General features: G+C 49.0%; 1 protein-coding gene across 4 annotated transcripts in view; it reads left to right on the top strand.

Annotated features, from left to right (window-relative positions):
• RBM19 (RNA binding motif protein 19) overlaps positions 1-18,716 on the top strand; it is a 154,523-nt gene that overhangs the window by 84,367 nt on the left and 51,440 nt on the right. For all 4 annotated transcript variants that reach the window (XM_084820182.1, XM_084820184.1, XM_084820183.1 and 1 more), the window contains 2 exons: positions 6,359-6,464; positions 16,807-16,927. In XM_084820182.1, the coding sequence (XP_084676308.1) occupies positions 6,359-6,464; positions 16,807-16,927 (227 nt within the window). The remainder of the gene's footprint in view (positions 1-6,358; positions 6,465-16,806; positions 16,928-18,716) is intronic.

Here is an 18,716-nt window from a genome sequence, read left to right on the forward strand (position 1 = left end):
GGGCACATTGTGCTCTGGAGAGGGTAATTGATGCCTCCTCCCACTCCTCAAAAGGTGAACATCATAATTGGAAAAGAGAGGTGTTAGCGGCTTGCTCAGGCTCCGAGAGGGGGGCATGAAAGCTTTCCTCCCTCCCCATCATTTTCGCAGCTTCAGGGATGTCAATGGCCGTGTTATGGATTCTAATTATCAACACAGCGGGGGAGAAAGGGGGGTCCTTGCCCCTCCCTCCCTGGTCAAGGAGTCCTTGGTTACCCCATTGTTCTCCCTGGCTTGCCGCTCAGCTGCTCAACGGGGAGGCCTGGTGGAATTCTTCCTCGCGGGCTCCTCAGTGCCACCCTTGCCATGGCTCTCTAGAAAACAGTGGATCCCCCAAATCTGGGCCCTTCCTCTCCAGCTTCCACATACCGCAACTACTTTTCGGTTATAGCTGTGGCCTGATTTGCACTTGGGTCAGGACTGTACCACTTCAGAGTGCAAGCGGGAGCTTGTGTAGTTTGAATGCTCCTCCATATACAGCAAAAACAAAATCCCCTGCTTCTAGAAAACTAGTATGTCAGGGATGTCCAGCCTGACGTTCTCGCTGACATTCTAATTTTCTGCACTGCGGGGTGGTTTTCTTGTGTATGGAAATGTGCTGAAATCATATGAGGCCCCCGTATGCCAGCTGAACTGATACAGCCTGCCAAATCCTTTTCTGTGGGCAGAAAGAGGTACTGGATGACATCAGAAAGTGGATAGGTCTTTGGAGGTGGAGTCAGACACCCCTGGTTTACGTGAACATACCAGTTTTAAACTATGTTTTACAAGCTCTGTTTATTTCCCTAAATCAGCGGCAGGCAAACTGGTGCCCACAGGCATCAGTGTGACCCTGGACACTTTTCTTGACACCCACCAAGGTGCCCTGCCCATCCATGTATTTTATTTTTTAATTAACACATTTTCTTATCGGCATCTGGGGTTGCTGTGAAATAGGTTTCTGTTAGTGCTGAAAACTTGGTTCAAAGAAGTTGCTTAGAGTGTTGGGACTCTGACCTTGGGCTCGGTCTTTGGGGCAGGTGACTTTGCCACACCTCCCCAACAGCCATTTTGTGGTAGTGCCCAGGATAGTTTCTCAAATTGTCAGATGTGCCCCCAAAAGGTTGCTTATTCCTCCCCTAAATATAATTAAAACCTAACCACAGTTAGGTTTTAAGTGCGTCCGTAACCATAAACTGTGGTTAGGTGAAAACAGAAGCAGACGCTTCAGATCTCCTGTGCGGCCTCACTGGAAGAAGAGAGGGCAGGGGTGAGCTCATGAGCCCGAGTAATGCTAAACCATAGCTTAGTGTTACATCCGAATGAGGCCTCTCTCTATTTTGTACAAGGGACTAAAATGGCTGCTTTCTTGCTTAAAATCCGTTTATTCAAATTATAAGGAGTTTACAAAAGGGGATTTATAAAGTGATGATGACGCACGTTTTGCTGAAAGCGGATGAAGGTGTTCCCCCTCCCCCTCTCATAACACTGGAACTCCAGGATACCCGAGTAAATTTTGATTGACAGTTGATGCAGGACAGGCAAAAGAAAGACATTGCAGGTATCTTATGGAACTCACTGCCGCAAGATGCGGGGATGGTGCTAGCTAAACTGGATTTAAAGGGGGGGATTAGTTGATTTTGTGGAGGAGGGGTCTGTCAAAGACTACTAGTCGTGCAGGCTATGTGGAAACTCCATGTTCAGAGCCAACATGCGTCCTGTTAAGCATCGCTGGGGTGGGGAACAAACAACAATGGACAGCTGTTCCCTTTATGCCCTGCTTGTGGGCTTCCCAGTGGCCTCTGTCAGAAACCGGATGCTGGACCCAGGGCTGCCATCGAAGGTAGGCATGGTTGGGCGCCTGCCCAGGGCCCACAGCCCAGCGCGGGCCCACTGACAAAGCCCCCTGGAGTTGCTCCTCCTTTTCCCTGTTGCAACCTCCTTTTTCATCTGCCTCTCGCTCTGGCCCAGGTAATTGTGGTGGTGGCAGCGAGAAGGAGGAGAAGGAGACGCCATGGCCTGCTCGCTCCCTGGCTCCCCGCCTGCCAAGCGAGCAAGCGGGGGCCATGATGAGAGAGAGGAGGAGCAGCAAGAGCAGCTGGGGACAATGGCGGTGAGAAGGTAGATTCACTGTGGGAGGGGCCCATCGAGGGTGTCTTGCTCCAAAACATGAATCCATCACTGGCTGGGCCACGTGGCCTTTGGGTCTGACCCGGCAGGGCTCTTCTCACACTCTCGTTGGGATGACCTGGCACCTCTGTCTCGAACCTACAGCAATCTGTAAGAACGGCCACAAATCCTGTGCACACATGTGTTGGTGGTTTCCGCCGTTCTCCGTCTGCGCGCTAGTGAGCTCTGTAGGGGAGATCTTTGGCTGCCCAAACAAACCATGTTGTTTCTCGTTATGGCTTCCCGGGACTGATACAAAAGCGAAATACGAATATGTCGCAACTGGACTCAGGATCTGGGTCATGGTAACAAGCCAGCCCCTTGTGTTCTTCTTCACTCCCTTCTTCCCACCGCCCTGAAGATTGCACACGACATCCCTGCTGGTTTAGGCTCCGGCGTGCTGATCCTTTGAGGCTGTGTTGCCTCCCTTGTTTGAGTTTGTTTTCTGTTTTTGTTGCCAGAACCAAAGAAAGGAGAGATGGAGGCTGCAAGGAGGTGGGCGGCGGGAGGGGGGTGCTGCGAGGAGGGAGACGTGCGGATTCATTTTGAGGCTTCATAATGCTCTACTTACGCACGGCGCGGCCCAAGGAAATTCAGCAGATGGATGCCTGGGCATGCAGGCGGTGCAGCAGGTTAACTCCCTGGATTTAGCTTCTATCATTTCACGAGAGCATTTACGGCACTTTACCGCGTTGATTCCCAGTCGGGCGCGCTCCAGCCCAGCGGTTTCCCGCGGCCCCATGCCGCCCGCACGCCTGGGGATTGTCAGATAAAATAGCGCACCTAGTCAGCCGGTGCCCACATTAAATATTCATTGTCTCCAATTTGTACGTAGCTGTTGCTAAATGGGCCCGACACCAGGGAAAGGAAGCTGACTTTTGGCAGCGGGGAAAGGTGCTGATTTGTTGTGGAATTTCCGTTGGGGGAGAGGATACCCTTTGGGACAGCCTGGCCAGTGTCCTCCATTTCAGAAACACATCCTATGCACACATGCGCACCGGCACGCACACAGGCACGCGCACGCTATCCCAAAGCAAAATCTATGTGATTCGTAGTTTTATTTCCAGCCTTCCCCCGGCGCTACGGTTGCAGTTAAAAACAAGCCTTCCAAAAGATCTGGGTCCATTAGATCAGTCGTTGCTAGACGTTAGACAGGGGCAGACCTAGATTAGCTGCCAGCAGCTGGTGCCCTAGGTGAGCCGTGCAATCGGCGCCCCACCCCAAACCCCAAGGGCAGATCTAGGCTGAGGTTTTTGGTAAACTGGGAAGCGTTTTGTCCCTTATTTTCTTTTTAATGAGGAGGCAACCCCCGCCTCACACACATCTTCAGAAGCAGAAATACTATCATTTATAATAAGATGCACCCAAACTGTTTTGGGTTTTGTTTTGTTCTTTTTACTAAGCACTGTACCAGCACAGAGGGTTTGATAAAAACAGCAAAGAAGACGAGCACAACCCGGGAAGAAAGGCCCTGGTTGCATCCGCAGGGCAACATGGACCACAAGTTGCCACCTAGGCTCAGCCCTCCAAGGGCAAAGGAACCGGCTGCTCTGAGGGGGGGGGGGGCTCTCACTCCCTGCCTCCGACAGGGAGCAGCAGCAGAGCAGGAGGGAGGACCAGGTCCCAAAGGCGGGCGGCCTGAATTAGCTCCACCATCCTCGTTTGGGCCCTCGCTCACCTCCTCAGCCTTGGTCATATCCCTTTGTATGCACACGGGAATTGAAATAATGACATCTTCGTTATTTTATTTGCATTTTAAAATGTGCTTTTTGTTTCCTCGGATTTGTCACCCCACTTAACTTGCCCCCCTAGGCAACTGCCTGATTCGCCTATATGGATGGACTGCCCCTGAAAGTAGATCAGGATCTACTGCTTGATCTCTGGATGTTTGGACTAGATCAGCAAGGGTTTCTCGTTCCCTATCCTTTAACAATAGTGACAACCAAAGGTTGTTTTGTTCCTCCTGATTTAGGCCGCTGAAATCAAGAACGCTTGCAGGGGGCGAGAAACAGGACTACATTTGTGTGTGTGAAAGGATTTCTTTCTTTCTTTCTTTCTTTCTTTCTTTCTTTCTTTCTTTGCAAGCTCCAGTTCTCCTGCTGAAAACAATTCCTGGGCTGAGCCTGTTCCTCACTTCTTAGCATATGTCCAGCTGCCTGAGCCACTATTGTGCACCTGGCTCTGGTTGATGGACCTCGAGAGTTGTAGTAGAAAAATGAAGGAAATCCTGCAAGCCTAAAGCCTGCCCAACCCTGCATTAGATTACAGACCATAAGATACACTAAACATCATACCCTTCCGAGCATCCGAAGGCCTCTCCGAAGGATCCACAAGCTTTGCTGCAACTTTGGATGAAGAAACGTTGACAGTTTAGAGGAAATAAGACTGTTATTGAATCTTGCATGTGCTATATTGGGACACGTCCCCCCCCCAAATTCATTCATTCATTCATTCATTCAGCAACAATGGTGCTCCACGAATAAACGTAGACTTAGTTCACACATGATGCAAATCCATGATTTATTTAACACACTGCTAACCCATGGTTTATTACTCTACCCACTGTTTGTCTGGCAGACGATTGAACAAACTATGTTTTATTTGTTTCCCTCCTCCTTTCCCACTCCCTGTATCCCAACTGCTTTTGGGGTGCTGTAGTACTGGTATGTAGTGTAGCTGGGGTTTGGGGATCAATCTTGCCCACCACAGCTGTAGCCTGTCGAAACAGCCCATGGATAACCCATAGTTCTCGGTTTGCACATAACAACAACCCATGGTTTAAATAACTTAGAGTTCTCAACCCAACAATAAACTCTGGGTTCTCTTTCTGAGATGTTCATGGTTAACAAATGTTAGGTTGTTAGCATGTCTGGGTTGCAGATCACAACAGCGCAGAATTCAACAATCCATAGGTTAAGTAAGCCATGGGTTAGTGCTATGCATGAACCAGGACTTAGCTTCTTTATAAGCCAAATTTGACCTTTTAGCTCAGCATTTCCTAGATTGACTGGCAACAGCTTTCTGTCAGGGTGGACACTGAGCCCATAGAATCCCCAGAGTAGTTCTGATTCTGAGGAAGAGGAGTCGCTCCTGGGAGAGGAGCGCGCTCCTCTTTCCCAGGGCCAACAGCTGACGGAGATTCCTCCCACCGGCATTCCTAGCATAGATAGCAGTCCTGGGAGTGACAGAGCGCTGGAAGCAGACTTGATGGACGCGCGACGCCGACGCAGAGAGCGGCACCAAATGGAGGGCACAGAAAGGAGGCGTAGTGCCCGATCGGCACGCAAACAACAGCTGCACCCAGAGGATCCAAGAGAAAAGGGGAGGGACTCTCCCTAGTCCTTAAGTTCAGGGGTCTGCCAGTAATTCCCTTTCAAATGGGGACCAAGCTGTCAAGGGCTCCTTGGAGGCCTCTCTCAGTCTAATCCAGTAGCCAAGTCCAGACACAGACAAATGGATTCTTTTCAAAGCTTTATTCCTCTTTTACAACTTAACAACTCTACTGTTAGCAACAGCAGAGTACCTATGCCCTACGTTGGAACAGTTGGTTCCCGTTTGAAAGGGAATTACTGGCAGACCCCTGAACTTAAGGACTAGGGAGAGTCCCTCCCCTTTTTTCTTGGATCCTCTGGGCGCAGCCGTTGTTTGCACGCCAACCGGGCACTACGCCTCCTTTCTGCGTCCTCCATTTGGCGCCACTCTCTGCATCGGCGTCGCGCGTCCATCAAGTCTGCTTCCTGCACTTTGTCACTCCCAGGACTGCTATCTAAGCTAGGAATGCTGGTGGGAGGAATCTCGGTCAGCTGTTGGCCCTGGGAAAGAGGAGCGCGCTCCTCTCCCAGGAGCGACTCCTCTTCCTCAGAATCAGAACTACTCTGAGATTCTGTGGGCTCAGTGTCCACCCTGACACTTTCCAGAGTTGAGCCCCTAATGCTTGGAGTGGGCCTGGAATTAGCCAGAACTTTTAGCATTTGAAATAGATTCTTTTTCTCCCCCCTCCCTCCCCCCATTCCACAGAAGGAAGGGTTTGTATCAAGAATACTTACAGTGCCGCTATTACCAGGCCTTTTCCTGAATTGCAGAAAGCGACTGCTTGAGGTGGGCTTCCTAATGAGCATTGTCTTTTTCTCTCTCGCCCCCCCTTCTCTGTCCCTCCATGCCCTGCCTTCAGCACCTTCGGCGACCTGAAAACGGTCCGCCTGCCCAAAAAAATGGTTGGAACAGGAACGCATCGTGGTTTTGGGTTTGTGGACTTCCTCACGAAGCAGGACGCTAAGGTGAGTGGCTCCTTTCATCCTGCCCCTTCTCTCTGAAATCTGAGTGCGAGAAAAGGGACAACCAGGGGATAGTTCAAAGCAGTCCAGTATTTCTACTGTGATACACTTTTTCTTGTTTTTTTGGATGTTTTGCTTGCCTATCTGAGACTCCATATACATGACCAGACAATCCCTGGGATGTCCGTCTTGTTCTGAGGTAGCTTGGTTTTGTCTTGACAAGCAATTAAAAAGGATTTGACCACAGGTCAAGGATAGATGTGTGGTTAGACAAAAAACGGCATTTCTAATCGCTCAGTACATTTTGTTTACTGGAGGAGTGGGGAGCCGTGTATCTGTGGTCATTCCTGGAACTCTGTGGGATCAGTAACCCAAGCACTGGAAACTTTCTAAATGGTGGTGTGGTGGCTAGAGTGTTGGACTTGAAGACCTGGGTTCAAATCTTGGCATAGTCACAAAGCTGGTGAAGTGATTACCTTAGGTCAGTTACGTCCTCCATCCTTACCTCAGAGGGTGATTGTGAGGAATAATATGGTCATACCTTCATGAACATCTTGGTGGGAAAATGGGATATAATTGTGGGTGAAAATGGTCATTGGCTTTGTCCCTTTCCCTCCTACCTTACATATTTTCTCAAGCTATCTATTAGCTGAGGAACACTCTAGAAAAATCACTGAGGGAAAAATAGAGAGAGCTACCTTATGCTGTGGCTTAGAATCCTATGGCCTTATCCTCCCCTTTTAGAAATATACAGTACAAAATATATTATTACACTTGACTGAATCCGTCTTTTTCCATTCTGTGTCACTTTTCACATATGTTCACATGTGTTCACTCATAAACTCATTCCAACCTGGTTTCTGCACAAAAATCTGCACTTTTTAAAATCCGCATGAAAATTCACTTTTAAGTACTTTTTCTCTCAAACTAGGCATTTCTAAACACACACTCTCTCAAAATACACATGTTCTAAATGTGCGTCTATACTTTTTTGAACCAAGAACTGCACAGGAACACTCAAATGGGTCCGTTAACGTTCGATCCATGGATCCAAGTCGGGTTGTATCAAAATTCTCAATGCTGCAATTCTTTTTTCCCCCTTTTTTTTAAATGGAGAAAAGCATATAAGAGAAGCAATGTGCAATTGTGCTTCACAGATCATAGAACTGATCCAGTGTCTGCCCAGAAGGTTTTATAGTGTCATCAGTTGGACACATCAGAGAATTTTGGGTAGCAGGGATTCAAGCTGCTAAGGGCAGCCTTCATGGGTTATTCCATTTTGTCCTCAACACAAACTTTGTGGGGTAGGTTAGGCTGAGAGACACTGACTGGGCCAAGGTCACATGAGTAAGCTTCATGGAAGAGTGGGAACTTGAACCTGGCTCCTACAGGGCCAAGTCCAATGCTCTAACCTGAGGGTGGGGAATCTCAAGTCCGGGGGCCAAATCTGGCATTCCTGGGGTCCTGATCTGGCCCTGCAGTGTTCCCCACATGATCATGTCCCCTTCCCCTGGCTTCACAACACCCCAGACCACAAGAACGTAAGAGCCCTGCTGGATCAGACTATGGGTCCGCCTAGTCCAGCATTCTGTTCACACAGTGGCCAACCAGCTGTCGACCAGGAACCCACAAGCAGGACAGGAGTGCAACAGCACCCTCCCACTCATGTTCCCCAGCAACTGGTGTACAAGGCTCACTGCCTATGTGCACCAGATTGCACCGTAAGGGCACGATCCCATGCATGTTTAGACAGAAACAAGGCCTACCCATGCTGGCTGGGAGTTGTAGGCCTTTTTTCTGTCGAAACATGCACAGGCTTGCACTGTAAGGGCATGATCTTATGCATGTTTAGACAGAAAAAAAAGTCTGGCTGGCTGGGGCAGGCTGGGAGTTGTAGGACTTTTTTTCTATCGAAACAGGCACAGGATGGCACCATACAGGCACGATCCTATGCAAGTTTAGACAGAAACAAGGCCCACCCATGCTGGCTGGGGCATGCTGGGAGTTGTAGGACTTCTTTCTGTCTAAACATGCACAGGATTAAGAACATAAGGAGAGCCCTGCTGCATCAGACCACGGGTCCACCTAGTCCAGCATTCTGTTCACACAGTGGCCAACCAGCTGTCGACCAGGAACCCTCAAGCAGGATGGGAGTGCAACAGCACCCTCCCACCCATGTTCCCCAGCAACTGGTGTACATAGGCTCACTGCCTCTGATACTGGAGGTAGCACATAGCCATCAAGACTAGTAGCCATGTATAGCCTCTTCAGGAATTTGTCCAACCCCTTTTTAGAACTATCCAAATTGGTGGCCTCTGATGGTTTGCTTTTTTCCTGGCTTCTGTGCAGCTTTTCCCCCATTCTGAAAGGTTGGACTGCCTCTCCTAAGGCTCAGTTACTGGCAGGAAAAGCTGGAAGCTACAACATGCTGGGGGTGTGTGTGTTATATTTTGGCCCCACCCCTTTTGTCTTCGGCTCTGCCCCCTTTGCCTTTGATCCCACCCCTTTTGCCTTCGTCCCCACCCACCACTGGAACGCAATCCCCGAGTGTGTCTACAAAATGGAATTCTACCCTTGGGTTGAAAGAGAGTCCCCAGTACCCATTTTTACCCTTCCCCATGAATGATTGTGGTTACTTAGAGAGGTACACATAACAGCCCAGTATGTATTAATTTAATCTGTTTCTGAATTGCCCCTCCACTCACTGACTGGGTTCACACAACGCGCTAAGCTACAATCAGTGGTAGAGTGTGGGTTATTGTTGAACCAGGGGTTGTTTGTTGAGCTGTGGTTTAGTGTGTTATCTGAACCCAGGACAGTTTCCACAGGGTGGCTTGTTAACTGTGCAGTGTCTCTTATTTTTCTCGTCAAGCCACCTTGAGAACCCATGGTTTGTTGTTGGGTTGTTCAGGGTGGTTAACAAGCCACACTGCATGGTTAACAAGCCATCCTGCGGAAAATGTCCTGGATTAGGACAACATGCTAACCCATGGTTCAACAACAACCCACACTCAACCACTGAGTGTGGGTCACCCTGTTGTGTGAACGCAGCCAATCAATGTTTGATGTGATTTACAATAAAACAATAAAAAATGATGAAATATCAACACTGAGGTTGGTGAAATCAGCAGAGAGGCATTATTCAGATCAACCAGATCCTATGCGCAGTCCTTTGAAAACACGGCAAGGGCTTGCTAATTTGGTTACTGGGCAAAACTCATTCAATGGCAAATGCTTGTTTGCACTCATGATTTTACAGGACCTACTAATCGTGTTTCACAGTCACCTTTTTCACCCCCTCTGAGCCAAAGAAACTGCAGCCTTTTATTTTTTTAATTCACAGAGAAGACGTCACAGTCCCCTGATTACCTTAGTTCCCCTTCCTTCTAACTTGAATTTACTCTGTGCTCAAGCTCTCAGAACTCATGAAACCTGCCTGCCATTGAGCAGATACCCCATGGCCGTTAGACTGCTACTTATCTTGGTCTTGCAATATTTGTTTTATTAGATATTCCATCGTTAGCAGGGGCTGTCTTCGAACTACATACAAGGTGCATCTCTACATGTTGCTAACTGTAGAGATGTTGCTAACATACCTCACTTAGTATGTTTGCAGTATTTTCATTATTTTCATTATTATCATTTCGCTTTTTGCCCTGGATTGCCTTAGTCACTAAATTGCTTTCTTTGGCCACTAGGGGGTGCTGCTCCTCTTACTCCCCCCCCCCTTTTTTTATTCTTGCCAAACTGGGAACATCCCTAACCCTTTTTTGTCTGTTTGTTTTACTATCACATCTCCTTCACTTTTGTCATTTTCAGTGAGGTGTTTGTTTTGACCCCAAGATTTCCTTCATGCATAGTTACAGCCAGAGAGGGAATTTCCCAAACGCACATCTCTGTGGGCGTCTGAATAAACAGAGACACATCTCCATGCATAAACAGCCTTCTTTCTTCAAGCACCATTGTTTGAATGTGCAAAAGTTAGTAGATTCAGATATAATGCCAAACCATGGTTCAACATAATGTGAACAAGCAGATCTCCCTCCCTCCCTCCCTCCCTCGATCTGTCTCTCTCTCTCTCTCTCTCTCTCTATATATATATATATATATATGAAGACCAAAACATAAATATTAATTAATTAATTCTCTCTCTCTCCCTCTCTCTGAAGACCAAAACATACATATTCATGAGAGAGAGAGAGAGAGAGAATTAATATATACGTATATATACATATGCACACACACACACAAACACGTGTGTGTGTGTGTGTGTTTTGGTCTTCATTTGTGCAAGGTGTTCCTAATTTATTTATTTATACATTTCTATACCACATTTCTGAAAAAAAAACCAAGGCAGTTTACAAGAAATATTCAAAAAACAAAAATCACAAACAAAGACATAGTAAAGCCTTATAAACAACCTTAAAAACCATAGCAGTTAAAAAAATAAAATTAAAAAGATGTGTATTAGGAACATAGGAAGTTGTCAGACCCTTGGTCCATCTAAACTAGTATTGTCCACACTGACTGGCATCAGCGGCTCTCCAGGGTTTCAGGCAGGAGTTTTTCCAGCCCTACCTGGGGATGCTGGAGATTGAACCTGCAACCTTCTGCATGTAAAGCAGGCACTCTACCACTGAGCTACAACTCCTCTCTGAATGCAGAGAGAGAGAGAAAGAATGGGGACCGGTCGTAGCTCCAGCTAGGGATGCTGGAGAAATTCGAGACAGACTAAAATGAGCTCAGATATCTGAGAATTTTCCTCGGAGCAACCCCCTCAGGCCGCGCAGAGTCCATGAACTTCCAGATGATTTTTTTACTTTCCTGAAATTTACGCATATAAATTTGAAGGAAAACACACAAGTTTCTGCTGAGGAAACATTGAATGGAATGGAGGACAATATGCTAAGTGTTATATAATAAGGTAAATTATGTAAATACTTACATGAATACTTAAGTAATTATTTGCGCATTTTTCCACGTGACGAAAAAATATATATTCGCATCCATCTGTGGGTGGACGACGGAACAAAAGGCACCTGACAGTCCGCGAAACACAGATGGAGCGGATTTTAGCCAGTCCGTTCATCCCTAGCTCCAGCAGGAGCATGTTCCAGCCTGGAAGCCACAGGAGAAAGCCTTTTCCCGCATTCCCAAGAAGCGGCTCTCTGCAAGCGGGGGTGACTTCGAAAGGGCCTGTCCGAGCAGGTTCACAGCGAGATAGGCAGGCCCTACTCCACTTCGAGCTTTAAAGGTTAATGCTTTGAAGGATTTTGTGATCCTTTAAAGCATTAACCTGTTGAGTGGTATAGAAATAATACCACCAACAACAACAACACTTTGAATTGGGTCTGGAAAACCTTTGGCAACCGGTGCAGATCCTTCAGCATTGGCAAGATAGGAGAATGATACCGTGCACCGATTAGCAGCCTTTACCCTGGCACTACTCTGGTCATGTGGTCCCCGGAGTTGTGCCTGGTGTAGGACGCTATTTAAAAGAAACTCAGCTGCTCTCCAAAGCAAGAAAATCACCCATTCAGGAACGACGCCCGGCCCTCGTGCAGGAGCTCAGCTGGCACGGCAGAGACTGTCCTCAGCCGGAACCCTTGATGATGCTTTGTTTTTTAGGAGGGATGGGAAATCTATCAACAGCCTAATGTTGTCAGCCTTTTGTGTCCCGCTAATGGTTTAGCCTCTGGGCTCTTTGGGCCGAGTATTTAATAGGGCAAGAGGGAACGAAGAGGCAGAGTGGCCCTGTCCCCCCAAATTAAGAGCATTTAGATCTGGTGAGCCATGGCCCCCCTGGGAGGTGAACTCTGTGGCCTCCTTCCATGATCTATGGCGTCCACCGCTCTGGAACCCAGACAGTTCCCGCCCTCCTGGCATCTGTGTAGTACATATGCACAGTCATGCCAGCAAGACTCCTGGGGTGTCTGGAATCTATGGCTCAATATAGATATTGTCGGCCTGTTGGGCATGTATTTATTGTACACTCACGTTTATGGCCGCTTCATACATTACATCGTTTTAATGTGTACATAGAGCGGCCCACGCACGCACGCACCCGTCCTATTTTCCACTCCATTTCTGATGGCACTCGCCACCTGAGTTCACTATGCGGGAATGATCGCTACATGGAACCTTGATATACCAGTTGCTGGGGGGGCGGGGGGGGGCGTATCCTTTCCCTAATACTTACTTGTTTGTTTTTAGTACGTGTGTATGTGGGTGTAAAACAAACAAATAAGGGAAGGGATACACACTCTAACAGTGAACTCAGGTGGTGAGTGCCAACAGAAATGGAGTGGAAAATGGGGCCACTGAAAAGCAGAAGGGGAGGTGTCGACATACTTGGGCGTACTTCGGATTTGCAGAAGCAACTCTTTTTTTAAACCCTAAGTGTCACCACACACACACACACACACACACACACACACACACAAATACACCTCAGCCTAGTGAAGACTAGGCATGCTCAGATATCGCAGAGTATTAAAAGTGGGTTGGAAAAGAAAATTGAGAAATGGGGTGGGAGGGGGTGGAATGCCCTGCGTGCGAGAGAGAGAGAGAGAGAAATCACCAAGGTAACAATGGATCACAAAGTTTATGTGAGCGCTCCCAGCTCTGTTGCAGAGTGCATACTTGACAAGCCCAGGTACCAGGTTCAATCCCTGGTATTTACAAGTTGTTGCTGTTGTTTTTTAAGGACCTCTCAGGAAAGACCCCAGCCAGAGACCCTGGAGTGGATGAAACTAGGCTGGCTGCACCAGTGGTCTCCCACAGTTCAGGCAGCTTCAAGGTGGATGGCAGGGAGAACATAGAAAGCTGCCTTATACCAAATCCAACCCTTGGAGCCCAGTTGTCAGGGATGAGTCCAAGTCCCTCGAGATGTCTGACAACTCCGATTCTGAATCAGGGTTGGAACATCTTAGATCAGAGCCTGAGGGAGGGGCGTTCCCTAGAGAGCCAAGACGCTGGGAGAGATTTCCTCCAAAGGCATTGACAAACAGATGGCCTAGGCTGAGTCCCTGCCCCCTCCCTCCACTGTGCGGAACTCAAATTTCTGAGGAGGAAGAAGAAGACGGGCGAGACTTGAGAGATGCTAGGGCACGTTGCAAAGCAAAGCAGGAAAAGTTAGGGGCAGTGCTCAGATGCTCAGCCAGGATAGCCACTCTTCTAAATCAATGTAGGAGGGAGCCACTCTAAGGGAAGGGCATCACCACAAAGCAAGTTTGGCCATCAGTTTCACTCCCAAACTGTTGGCAACTTCACTACCCTCCTCTGATTAGAGATTGCAGATTAGTTGATTAGGGCCTGAGGCAGTCCGAGAGCTTCCTTGAATCTGCATTTGAAGAAAGACCAGTCTCTAGCAAAACAAAGTAGCATTAGCCTGAAGCTTTGTCTCCTTGTGGATTGCAAAGGGGAAAGACATCCACTTCTGACACTACTATTGACTGGTGGTGGCTCTCCAGGGTTGCAGGCAGGATTGAGGCTGCCCTTGAGGCTCGAAATTACAGCCTTTGCCAAGCTGGGGCCTTCCAGATGTGTCAGACCGCAATGCCCATAATCCCTAGCCAGCATGGCCGCTTGGTTGCGGTCCAGCACATCTGGAGGACCCCCGCTTAGCAAAGGCTGCTAGAAAAGGGCAAATGGAAGCGGGTAGCTTTTGAATCTGACATGGCGCCTTGCCTGGGTGAGACCTCAAGAATCTGACGGCGCCCAGCTGTTCCAGCTCATGCTCGTACAGACGGGGGGCCTAGCAATCCATCCTCACACATCCGCCGTCTCCCTCGCCTGCATCGCCAGGAAGTGAGAAATTAAAAAGTACAAATTAGCAAATGAGAGCCTACAATTAGAGCCGCAGTCGCTTGCCAGGGCTGGAATGGCTGCTGCTGCCAACGTAAACAGCTCTCACTACTCCCTGCAGCCGACTCCTCCTTCTCTCCCCCCCTTCCGCTCCCCCCAATCCCACCAGCAGTGTTTGTTTAAGCCAACACGGTGCTCTGCTAATTGGGGAACATTCCGTGCGAAAATAGGCATTTAAAAAACACGTGCCACAACAACAACGGCGGCGGCAAATAAAAACAAACGAAGCTGCACGGGTGCAAGACAGCCAAGCACACTCAGATATTTTTCCAGCTCTTTCCCGGGAAGGATGGGATTGAATCCATGAAGATTGGCGGGGGCGGTTGGGGGGAGGAAGGGAAAGAAGGGTGGGTGCTTGAGGCCTGCCAAAGAGCAGCAGAGAATACACACTGGTGGGCTTCCCCCCCCCCCATTTGCATAAGGAGGGAGTGAAAGAGAAAAACAGCTACTTGGGGTGGGGGAGTCATAGAATTGGATGGGATCTTGTTGGTCTAGCAGTGGGCAGCCTTTTTTAGGTGGGAGTCCTATTGGCTGTTTGGGGTCTGTGCAAGTGGTGGGGGGAGAGCTGGTGGTGAGTGGGGCCAGGACACACATCCACACACAAGTAGGAGCAGGATCATTCTGTGTGTGTGTGTGTGTGTGTGTATGTATGTGTAGGGGCTAGAATTAAAGTCCTTCCCCCCCTGCCGCCAAGTGATCCTGATCAAAGAATAGTAGGGTTGGAAGGGACCCATGAGACCATCGAGTCCAACCCCCTGCTCAATGCAGGAATCCCAAGTCAGAGCATCCCTGACAGATGGCTGTCCAGCTTCATCTTAAATGCCTCCAGTGTGGGAGAGCCCTCCACCTCCCTAGGTATTGGGCTCCATTGTCATCTTGCTCATAAGAACATAGAGTCCCAGAATCATAGAATAGTAGGGTTGGAAGGGGCCCATAAGACCATCGAGTCCAACCCCCTGTTCAGTGCAGGAGTCCAAGTCAAAGCATCCCTGACAAATGGCTGTCCAGCTTCATCTTGAATGCCTCCAGTGTGGGAGAGCCCGCCACCTCCTGATCCACATAGCTATTAGCAATGGGGACGTATGAAACTTTCGGTTCTGTTTGCAACTCATGCGAATATGTCCAGTTCGCAATCGCAAATGCAAGGAGTTATGCAATTCTCGGGAAATGCTCACAGTTCCCCAGACTTGCGCCTGTGTTCAAAAGTGTGCACATGCACAAGTGTGCATTTCCGGAAATGTGCATTTGTTTATGCGCATGTGTGGGCACACGCGCAAACATGCACTTCTGTAAATACACATGCACGCACTTCCAGAAATGCATATACACGAATGTGTACTTGCACATATGTGTACATATGCAGAAGCACAAATCCCCCCGCCCCAATCTGCATTTTCACGCTTTAGCCAATGGGGGGGGGGAATGTGTTTTCAATTGGGAAGAATTCGGATTTTTAAAAATGTGTATTTTTTTTCAATTAGAGGAAAATGCGCAGTATAAAAAAAATGTGCATTTCCCCTGATCAAAAATGCACAGTTTTTTCCTGATTGTGTGTGTGTGTGTGGGGGGGGAGACTCAATGTCAAGAATGCAAACGAGACACAGTGGGTTTCAGGGAAGAATTCGGGGAACTTCAACAAGCTCAAACATTACATGTTTGCCCATCCTTAAATTAGCAACAGGAGAGAACGACGCTTTAACCTTCCCCCACTTCCCATGCTCCTGATCCTAATAGTATCAGGGAAACAATGATGGGTTCTCCACAGCACAGCTGATGGGCTGTGGGGAAACGGGGTCAGCACTTGTTGGATCATGGGATTCCGCTTCCAGTGAAATCTAGCTCATAGAGGGGTCTGGTTATTCTTTATATATATGTAGCGTTTTTACCCTGCTCTTCGGTCTAAAAAAGGCTCCCAGAGTGGCTTACAAAGATGAATAATAAGACAGTCCCTGCCTTCAGGCTTGTAATCTAAAAGGCATGACACAAAAGGAAAGGTGACTGGGAGAGAGGAGGGGAAAAAAAGAAGCCGAATTCAGGCACTGCTTCTTAGTTTCAAAGTTCTTACTTCTTTCTGGTAGGAAAGGGCATAAAGCGAGCTCCCTGCAGCAATTTCTTGCCTGGCCAGTGTATGGGATCTCCCCCTCGTGGGGGAGGCGGGGGGGGTGCAGCTTCCCTGTGGCCCATGGTTCTCCATCCAATGGGTGAGGCCAAAGTCTACAGTCCCAGGGAACAGTCCGTCGGAGTTTTATGCTCTGTCTGGGGTGAAGCAAGCTCCCTGCAACTTTCTCCCTCTGGCTGAGGTATAGGGCCAGGGTTGTCTCCCCCTTTACCATGAGGTTCTTCCTGGGCTGCAGGAGATGCAGCCTCCCAGCAGCCCTTGGTGGACCTCTTGCGTTTGGGCACAGGAGAGATGGGTGGAGGAACGCCGCATTCTTTCAAAACGAGCCGGCCAATGTCATCGGTGTTTCTCTTTCCGCAGAAAGCATTCAATGCCCTGTGCCACAGCACCCATTTGTACGGCAGGAGGCTGGTCTTGGAATGGGCTGATCCGGAGGAAACAGTGGAGGCCCTGCGACGGAAAACAGCCGAGCATTTTCACGGTACCGTAGAGCATGGCTGCGTATGGGCTCTAGTCTACCTGGCAATCTGTTGTTTTACCTAGTGTGTGTCCCCAAGGGTCGCTCAAGGTTTTGGATGCAAATGTCCGGGAGTCTGCAGTCTTCGTGTTATAGGAGAAGAAGGCCAGAGCACGGGATGGGCCTGCAAAAAGCTCAGTCCTCGGCATCTTCGGTTGCAATCATCAGGTGATGGGCGATGGTACAATGGTCCGCCAAAGACCTTGGAGTGGGAGCATTGAATCTCCTTCAGCCTGAGGGCCGCATTCCAGGGGTGGGTGGGCCAGAAGCAAAAAGGGGCGAGGCTAAAACTACCAGCACTTTTCAGCATGAAGTTCTTACTGCCAGGAGAGGCATTTCAGCCGTCTAGAAGGGAGGGAAGGAACTGTGCAAAAGCCAGAAAACCACAGAACGATTGATTGGCAGTTGGGGGAAAGGTGGGGGGGGCATGGGGAGGGGGCATGGCCTTTGGAGGACCGCCGGATTGGGGGACAGATCAGGACCCCAGGTGATCCAGATTTGGCCTGTGGGGCAAAGGTTCCACACCACGGCCTTGTATCGTGATCCGCTCAACCCAAGAAGCTCTGCAGCTCCGCCTGGTGGCCAGATATGGAAAGCACCCTGCTCCACACTGCAGTACTTGCAGGATTCAGCACTGGGCCTCTAATGCAGACCAGCTGGGTGCTGCAGGAAGCCCTATAAAGAGCTTCCTCTTCCCTCCAAGCTTTGCCACGGCAACAGGAGTCTTCCTGGTGGTAGCTCCGTGCTCTCGCCTCTTGTTCCTGGCCTTGCTACACCTTTGCTGATATGCGGCCTTTGCCTGTTCCTGACGACGCCTTTGCCTCTGGCCCTGCAGAACCTTGCTGGTAATTGACCTTAGCCTGCTGTGGACCCTGGTCTTGTCTCTGGCCCTGCCACGCCTCGCCAGTGTCTGACCCTTGCCCAAGGATCCTTGGTTCTCTGCCCACCTCCATCACCCTTGGTCCCGGTGTCCTCTAGTTGAGGACACCTGCCGCTCACGTCCCGGATCTGCCACCTTGGGCAGTCGCTAAGGGTGCTATCCTATGCATGGTTAGGCAGAAAAAAGGCCTACAGCACCCAGCATGCCCCAGCCAGCCATGTTGGCTGGGCTGTGCTGGGAATTGTAGGCCTTTTTTCTGGCTAAGCATGCTTAAGATTGTGCCTTAACAGTCAAAGCAGATGATGCTGGGATAGATGGACAGACAATCTGACCCTGTACAAGGAAGCTTCCAATGATCGTGTGATACCAGAGAGGTCCTGTCTCCTTTCCCTTTCGTGACAGCTCCTTTAATTACTGGTTTTAAACAGTTACAGGGCATGGGGCCTAACTTACCTAAAATAGCTAGGAGTTGGGGTGGAGTTAGTGGATTTTATTGAAGGTGCTCAATCCATTCCCACGCACATGCGCTCAATGTGTCTCTCCAAAAAGTCACACCAAGGAGCAGCCCTAAATATTGCAAGTCAGCCCCATGCCTCTATGATCATAGCAGGGCCACAATCTTAGATGTTGTCCAAACCAGGGTGGGGATTTATGGAGGTTGACGCCGGTCTCGTGTGGATGTCTGAGGACAATAAATGTGTCTGTTTTACTCTGAAGTTATGATTTGGGCATGATAAGGCCCCGATTCAAGGCTCACTACAGCCCTGAATTTTCAAGATATCTTTAAGCCGATATCTCTCGGCTGAAGGATAATAATACTGATGTACACGGTGTTATAAGGAATACTGAGACCAGCTGGGCCAACCCCAGGAT

Source organism: Heloderma suspectum, chromosome 13 (genome assembly GCF_057233095.1).
Source record: "Heloderma suspectum isolate Gila_16-S chromosome 13, 16-S_ref, whole genome shotgun sequence".
NCBI lineage: Eukaryota > Metazoa > Chordata > Lepidosauria > Squamata > Helodermatidae > Heloderma > Heloderma suspectum.